The sequence below is a fragment of the Bidens hawaiensis genome, unplaced genomic scaffold (assembly GCF_021521415.1).
Source record: "Bidens hawaiensis isolate Kalapana, Puna unplaced genomic scaffold, B.hawaiensis_p1.1 tig00018610_1, whole genome shotgun sequence".
NCBI lineage: Eukaryota > Viridiplantae > Streptophyta > Magnoliopsida > Asterales > Asteraceae > Bidens > Bidens hawaiensis.
Genome location: NW_027492819.1, coordinates 248,203 through 256,692, shown reverse-complemented (window position 1 = coordinate 256,692; position 8,490 = coordinate 248,203). Strand labels below are relative to the sequence as shown.

At 33.0% G+C, this 8,490-nt stretch overlaps 1 protein-coding gene across 1 annotated transcript; it reads left to right on the top strand.

Moving 5' to 3' along the window:
• Nucleotides 1–975: 975 nt before the first annotated feature.
• LOC143556534 (DUF724 domain-containing protein 7-like) lies at nt 976–8,020 on the top strand. Its single transcript, XM_077045825.1, has 11 exons — nt 976–1,008; nt 1,101–1,505; nt 2,374–2,453; nt 2,503–2,679; nt 2,784–2,787; nt 2,872–2,893; nt 3,646–4,049; nt 4,774–4,852; nt 4,947–5,099; nt 5,760–5,900; nt 7,249–8,020. The coding sequence occupies exons 1-11, from the start codon at nt 976–978 to the stop codon at nt 7,536–7,538; spliced, it is 1,788 nt and encodes a 595-aa protein (XP_076901940.1). The 3' UTR covers nt 7,539–8,020.
• Nucleotides 8,021–8,490: the final 470 nt, after the last annotated feature.

The following is an 8,490-nucleotide window of genomic DNA, read 5'->3' as shown; positions in this document are numbered from 1 at the left end:
GTAAATACCGTCGGACGATAGTATTTTACAGCTGGATCCGTCTGTATTTGAGTGAACATTTCTAGAATAAAATCAAACAAAACTTTAACCATCACTGTATAAAATAGATATTTTCACTGTATTGTGAATTTTCCCGTACTTTTATCTAGTACAAATGTAGTGAAAAGATGTCAATATTCCACTGTGACAAAATATAATCTAAATAAAATATGATACAACTACAAGACATGTTAAGTGGTAGGATGTAATTTGTAAAAGTAAAACTTACTGTACAACCTATGGGTATGACGCGTTTTATAAATTAGAAATGATATTCCTTTGCCTCATTATTATTATTATTATTATTATTATTATTATTATTTCAAGAAAAGAAACGGGGGGAAAAGGTGAGAAAATCGAAAATCAAATGAAATGAAATAAAATAAAATAAAATTAGGGTTTTATAGTCAGTCAGTCAGTCTGCAACAGCAAACAAGATCACCTTCTTGCTCCAATGAACCCAACACGAGAAACAGGTTTCACTCTATCTATCTGCTTTCTGTTATTATTATTATTATTATTATTATTATACATCAATTCAATTCTAGGGCTTTTCATTTCTTAATTGCAATTTGTTTTCCACATGCATCCTTCAATTCCACCACCTGTATGCAGCACCAGCTTTCTAATCGATTTGCAATTATCTTATCTTCCCCTAGTTTGCTATCTTATATATATATATTCTTCATTAAATTAAATGCTTCTGATTTTGCTTTTTAGGCTTTATTATGCTTCTTTGCTTATTATATTATCAGTCTTGTCAAAATTTATTTTTTTTATATATAAATTTTGGAATATATTTGAAAAGTTACTTATTTCGGTTAATCCCGATACCCCCACCGACCCACCGCCTCTACAACATTTAATATACCTGATTGAAAATTACTTCCTATGCAATTAACTTGCTCTAATTTGCTATGTGATATTGTTCATTAAATGGTTCTGATTACGTTTTTAGGGTTTATGCTTGTTTGTTTTCATACACCTTATTAAAAAACTCTTACTATGTTATATTGTTTATTAAATGGTTCTGATTTTGTTTCCTTTTGGGTGAAATTAAGAGAACAGCAAGATTGATATTCAAGGCAGGGGTAAAAGTGGAAGTATTTGTTAAAGAAATTTGGTACCCTGCAACAATTGTTGAAGATTTGGGCAACGATTTGTTTTCGGTGGAATACAATTGCTCGAAGGAAAATAATGGTGAATCAAAGCTTTGTAGAGTTACAGTAGGTCATCTTCACATTCGTCCCTCGGTTGCTCAATTTAGGGTTTCAAGTTTCGGGTTGTTGGAAAAAGTGGATGCTTTTGTTGATTTTGGTTGGTTGAGTGGAGTGATTACTAAAAAGCTTGCTGATAGTCGGTACGTTGTGTACTTTAAGCATACAAATAAGGAGAAAGAAGTTAGTTATCTGGATTCGAGGCCCCATGTCGACTGGATAAATGATAAACAGTTTATTCCTCATCAGGTATCTAATTGTAATTACCCTCTGGATGAGTATTTGGGTGTTTGGTAGGGGTGTAAACTAGCCGAGCCAAGCCTTTTTAGGCTCAAGGTTGGCTCGTTTAACTTATGTGAGCTCGAGCTTGAGTCCAGCGAGTTTCAAGCTTTATTTTTAAATCTCGAGCTTGGCCCATGAGTAGATTTTGAAGCTCAAGCTCTGTTTGTTTAATTTACGAGAGCTCCTTTAATTTACAGAAGCTGAGTTCAGATTGTTTAATTTATGAGAGCTTGAGCTCGGCTTGTTTAACTCACGAGATCCTGAGTTAGAGCTCGGGCCAGCTCGGCTCGTTTCAAGTTATATTTGCAAAGCCTGTGCTTAATTTATGAGTAGTTTATCAAGCTCGAACTCGACTCGATTATTATTTATACTTAAACTAATTAATGTATATACATTTATAGTTATACACATGTTTAAATTATTGTTTTTATATGTAATAATATTATATGCTAGTTACTTTTATTATAATTTTATACATAATAATAGTTATTATTAGAACATGTATTTAATATATTAGTTAAATATTATATATATAATGGTATGTATAGGCTTGTGAGCCAGCTCGAGCTCGATAAGCGGAGATTTGGCTCGGGCTTGTTTATTAATCAAGTTTATTTTTAGACTTGATCTCATTTATTATTGGCTCAATTCAAACTTTTTGTCGAGTCAATCTCCAGTAGTACACGAGCAGCTTAGCTCGTTTACATCTCTAGTGTTTTGGATTGCTTTGTTTATTATTGTGGGTTCAACTTTTCTATATCTTGAACATGGGTTTTTGAGGCTAAATAAAAAAATATAGAGTGTCTCAGTTTTTATTTCTTTTTCTTTTTTGGAGGTTTCTGTTTCTAATGGTGTTGAGCATGACGAGTTAAGAGAAACCGTTTCTATAAAGTTTACAAACGCGATAGAGGACAAGTCTACTTGTGTTAATAAACAAACCTCAGTTGTAAGAAAATCAATGAAGAGATCAAAACCGTCCAAATCTTGGTAGCAATTTAAAACCTTCTAAGAAATCAAAGGCTGATATTACATCTGATGATCTGGGCCTAGCAAATGGTAGTCAAAGTAAAGAAGTGAGCAGCCCGGTTGTTGGTCAAGCCTCTAATAAAGCTGAAAAAAGTTTTATAGTGCAAAGAAAAAGGTGGTTTGACTCTCTCATAGTCAACATTATATTGAGTTTGTTTATAAATTAGCATAATTGCTTGCTTTTTATTTGTTATTTTTTTTAATATTCTGTTTGTATAGATTGGTAAGCGAGAAAAAGGTGTTGAACTGCAGCGCCCAGTGATTACTTCTGCAAAAAAGAAGGTGAAATTATCTGGTGATTCTAAAGGCCCGAAAAATTTTACCTCAAGGTTTGTGACTATTAAAAGTATTTCTTTAATATGTTAGGGACGCTAAATAAATCGTATTTTGTGGTCAAAGCCAACATGAACCCGTCTTACGCATATGAATCTGGACACGGCATGAGTGGTCGCGGATGGCTCATTAAACCTGAAAAAAGAATTTTGTTTTTTTACATAATTACATATTAATACTTCAAAATTCTATATGCATTCATTATTATTGTTATTATTATTTCTATGTTTCGATGCAATTATATTTAAAATTAGCCATTTTATTTTTGAACTTCTATTTTTGGCATAAAAAATTAAAATAGTATGAGTTATTACATAAACACATTTTAAGATATATAAATAAATAAATGGCTTAAATGGGTTAACTTGTGAACCTGCCGGGTTAATATGAATAGCTAAACTTTTAAAGAAGTTGTGTTTGCGGGTTGAACCCTTGACACGAATCTGAATGCGCCACGAGTATTTGTGGCTTACGCGAGCTTGACCCAAAACTGATTCGTACCCTTTTTGAGTAAACCCAAACTTGTGAATTATGTGCTGGCTTCATGTATGTACTATACATACGTACACGCCTGCGCCCACGCGCCCACGCACGCACGCACACATGTATATATATATTGTATATATGTGTGTATGTAGGTATATATGTTTGAAAATTATAAAGTTGTATTTTGTAAATTTGGTTCCTTCAAATATTATATGAATTGGTTCCTCAAAATATTATAGTTTGTTTTATCATAATCACACAGATGCAGGTGATTCGTCTCCTAAAACCATTCCAAACATTGTCGAGAAAAAATTTGGTGTTCCTATTCCTGTGATTGTGGGTTTGCAATGTTATGCTATAACGAGTTCTAGAAGCAAGAAAACAGCGCAGCTGACTTCTCAAAGTCCTCAAAATGTTGAAACAACGACTCCTAAACAGTTGACTTCTGAAAGTCCTCAAAATGTTGGAACCAAGAAAACGAAGCAGTTGACTTCTAAAAGTCCCCATAATGTTGAAACCAAGAAACGTAAGAAGTTGACTTCTAAAAGTCCTCAAAGTGTTGAAACCAAGACACCTAAGCAGTTGACTTTTAAAACTCAAAATGTAGTTGAACCCGAAGAACCTCAATCAGGTGTTTCATTAGCACCCAAAGAAACAGCCAATCAGGTGAGAGAAAAAAATGATTTGGGTTTATTTGCAAGTACGTTTGACTTTATTGAAATTTTGTTTGTATATAGTTATCACATTAGTTTTGGTAACAAAATACCAGGTTGGGCTCGTCCTCGGCTTGTTAAAGTGAGCTGAAATTATGAACTTCGACTAGGCTTGTAAAAGCTTGAGCCAGCTTGTTTAATTTAAAAAAAACCATATTTTTTACACATTGAAAGGATTTTTTGTTGTTTTTAATGTATACATAATGCATAATTAATAGACTACAAATTTTATAATTTGTATATGCTAAATTTTGGGTTATAATGTGTATATATTAGAATTTGGACTTTAATTTATACAAGTAAACACAAACGAGCAGACTTCAAGTGAGCTTCTAGCAAGCCACAAGTTTTTTGAGCAAGTCGAAATGGTCTGGGATGGGTTTGCTTAACCTGCAAGCATCATTATATTGATAGTTTATTTGTATGCATTATCAAGATGTCTGGTTTGACCATTTTTAATAATTTTCTATAAATAATTATGGTGTTACCTGTATTAAAATCTTCAAATAAAACTATTCACCAGTTTGTATGCACTATACATTGCATTTTAACGCTGGGTCAACTTTTAACCAGTTCCTCTTTTAGTTTTTTATTTAACTCATTTGAAAGGAAAAAACACACCCGAAATCGACAATTTAGTAAGCAAACCGGTCAATTAATTATTATAAGTTATGTAGGAGAAAAGGGAAATAGACGGTGACACAACTACAAAGAAGAGAGGAAGACCAAAAACAAAACCCAAGACTTCCTCGGCTGGTATAGCTTTTAATATTTATTTCTATAACTGATTTACGTGGCATTTGTAGTTCCCATTCATATTGATTAAAAATAACTTGTTTTGTTTTTACAGAGAATAAAGAGAATGGAGATGCGAGTGTAAAGAAGGGGTCATATAGAAATGTAGAGTTGCCTTTGCAACAAGACAAATATGATAAACCAATAAAAGGAAAACGAGCCAAACGGCGTATGATTAGTTTAAACACCACGTCCTCACCACCGCAAGGTAAACAATGCCATTGTTTAGTATACTACTACTACTACTACTAATAATTGTTATATTTATAGTAAAAATTATTATACCTGTAAATGAACTTCACGTTCAATAAACCATTAGGCATGAAGTTCGTTTATTGACATGAATTTTTTTTTCCCAGTTTGGTTAAACGAGCGGACATGAACACGTCTCATTCGTTCATTTATGTTCATGAACGCTCGTTCATTAAAATCTATTTATATTGTTTATATTTGATAGTTTATGCTTGTTAATATATTTATTTAATTTTTTTAGGTCCATCACAATTTAGTGCAGTTTAATAACTTTTTAGACCCAACACATTGTTGTTCACGAACAAACATAAATGAACACGCTCGTTGTCTCAACGAACAAACACAAATAAGAAAACTCTGTTCGTATTAGATTGTTTGTTCGGTCAAGGTTAGACGAACAAACGTGAACATGCTTTGTTCATGTTTGTCGGGCTTAATAATAATAATAATAATAGTATTAGTAATAAATATAACAATAATAGTGTTTCATGCAAACGGGCCGATCCATTTGATGAGTATGTCTTGAGTTGAGATTCACCCAATCACATAATTCCAGCCCTAATAATATTAGCATAAAGATAGATTTTCACTTTTTTTTTAATTGTGTTTTATGTAGATGCTCAAGATTCATCCAAACAAAAAGAAAATGGAGATTCTGAAACGAATGTTGAAAAGTCACTCGACACCATGTCGGACGATCAACCTCTCTCGAGGTGGTTTGCTGGAAAGCAGGCTTTAGCAACTCTTGAATCCACGGGTAAAATATGCGTTTTCTTCGAGTTTTTGCGGTTTTTAGTTATTGTCTAAGCAGTTAACGCGGAAAAATATCGGATATCGGTCAAGGACCGATATTTGAAATATTGGTTATCGCGGTGGGATAACGGTAATTTTAATATCGATAATTAATTTAAAAATGATAATACGTAACTTAAGTTAGATAGTTTTAGAACATAAGTATTCCATAATAATGGTGTTATAATTTGTAAAAGATATAAGTACAAATAAAAATAGTTATACAGTTTATTTGGTAACACTTAACTATAATTAAGGAATTTTGTTCTAAAAACTTGTAATTATAATTAAGTTTTTAAGTCTAAAATGGAATTTTGTCCAACAAAAGCGCTGCTCACACATCTTCGACCACAATTTCGGTGAAGATCCAATTCTACGACTACAATGTTTCGTCGTCATTACGTCTTCTCTGACGTTAAATCCCAAAGATATTAGGGTTTCGTCCAGGTTTGTTCGTCTTCTGCCTATATCGATCCCCAAATCACTCAATCGATCCTCAAAACGAGAAACACAGTGAAATCACCGATATTGTGTAGACCAAATATTGGTAAATGTCACCGATTTTTTCGGACTGATATTGTGACCGATATTTGTCAAGAGGACCGATAACCGAGATCCCACCGAGATTGACTGCATAGGTTATTGTTACTTGCTATTTAGCAACCAAGCTACATTTTGTTAGAGCCTAAGCTCCATTAGGCTCGTGTTCAGCTTGTTTAACTTACTAGAGCCTGACTTGTTTTGAGCTCTATATCGAAAGCTTGATCTTGGCTCACGAGTAGCTAGTCAAGCTCGATCCCTCGTTGTTTTAGATGTTATATATACATATAGTTGTCAATATATCTTTATATTTATAATTTTTGTATATACCATTGCGTATAGTAGTTAGTTATTATATCTTAATTTTAAATGTGAATCTTAATTTTGTATAATTATACAAATATACAATAATAATTTAAATAAAATCATATGAGTAACAGGCTTGTTTATTAAATACACTTTTTTTAGGCTCAAGCTCGTTTACGCTTGGTTCAATTTGAGCTTTTGATGAGTCGATCTCAAATAGCTCAAGCCTCAAACGAGTTTTGTTTTACGTGATGTCTGATTTGTCATTTACAATCATTTTTCACATGCATCTTCTGCATGTGGCATTTGACATGGTATCAGTCGTGCCACATCAGCTTACAGGTAAAATCCTGTTAAAATGAGGCCGGTCGCTAAAACCGCAATACTTTTATAAGTTAAAATTGTAGTATTTTATAATTTTATAAGTTAAAATTGTAGTATTTTATAAGTTGTTTTCTCTTTTACAGGTAAAAAACCAACTGAAAATTCTAAATCTTTATCCATTGTGTCAAATGGGGATGGTCAAAGTCAAGCGTTGACTTTTGAAAAACGAAGCGCCCTTTGGGGAACAATGGAATCAATGGAAGCGTTCCGTCTGTTCCCACAAAAACCACATTTCCGCCCACTCGATAACCTTAAAGAAAGCGCTCGTGAACGCAACGCAATCAACAAAATGGTAGACTTTTCAAGCGTTTACGAAGACGTGCGTCGCTTACGCATCGACCATCCGAGAGCCTCAATCGAAGACCATCTGTAGACGCTTTCAGATCTCGAGACTCACGGGTTTGATGTCAGTTTGTTAAGGAACCGTTTGACTGAATTAATATCGTTCAAGGACGAACGGGAACGACTCGAGAGTCGGTCAAAGGAAGTCAAAGATAATATTGAGAGTCAACGTGTTGAAGCGCAAAAGCTTGATAAAGAGATCGAGTCGATCGATAAACGACTGGCGAATTTGATGGCCAAACGCGATCGGGCTTTGAAGGAAAAAGAGAAGAAAGATTCAGAAGTTGTTGATTTGAAAGCTGAAATTCGTGAAATTAACGATGGTGTGCTTGAATGTGGTTTCAAATTTGAGGAGTTAGCGACGACACCCTTTGTTTGAAAAATAAATATTAAGTTATGTTAGTTGGAATTAGCGACGAAATGTTATGGAGAGAGTTAGATTAATCGGTTGTTTTTTTTTTGAATTTCTGTAGTGAGTACTTATGAATGGGCCAACGTCGTAATTTGATTAATATTAATATTAATGAAGGTGGGCATTTGTTATAACTTTCTAAATCGGGTGGGTGTTAGTTGGAATTAGCGACCAAAGTGTTATGAAATGAGTTAATTGGTTTCTAGTTGTTTATTTTTATTGTAATTTATTATGATAGATTGATAGGGATGACATGATATTATGTTTAATTGGGCCTAACTGGGTCGGGTTTTGAGTGGCATTGATCTTTTGGTGATATGATAAATGGGTTATTTTAACGAAATGGAATTAAACTATAAAAGTTAAATTACTAAATAAAAAAATCATAAATTTTATCAAATCAAATGATTTTATAAGTTCTAGTTATATTGTTTAAGAGAATATCCATACGAATACGTGGTGTATTCTTACACAATTTCTTTATAATCACGAAAATATGCACTTAGTGATTTTATAAGTTGTAAGTATTTTTTTAGTAAAATAACGATTCTAACAAAAGATGATAAGATGT

What these genes read in the sequence shown, in the direction of transcription:
- LOC143556534 (XM_077045825.1), top strand. Translation starts at nt 976, where the DNA reads ATGGTTCTGATTACGTTTTTAGGGTTTATGCTT. An exon ending in CCGAAAAATTTTACCTCAAG is followed by an intron (nt 2,894 to 3,645) that starts GTTTGTGACTAT and finishes ATAATCACACAG; the next exon opens with ATGCAGGTGATTCGTCTCCT. An exon ending in CACGTCCTCACCACCGCAAG is followed by an intron (nt 5,100 to 5,759) that starts GTAAACAATGCC and finishes TGTTTTATGTAG; the next exon opens with ATGCTCAAGATTCATCCAAA.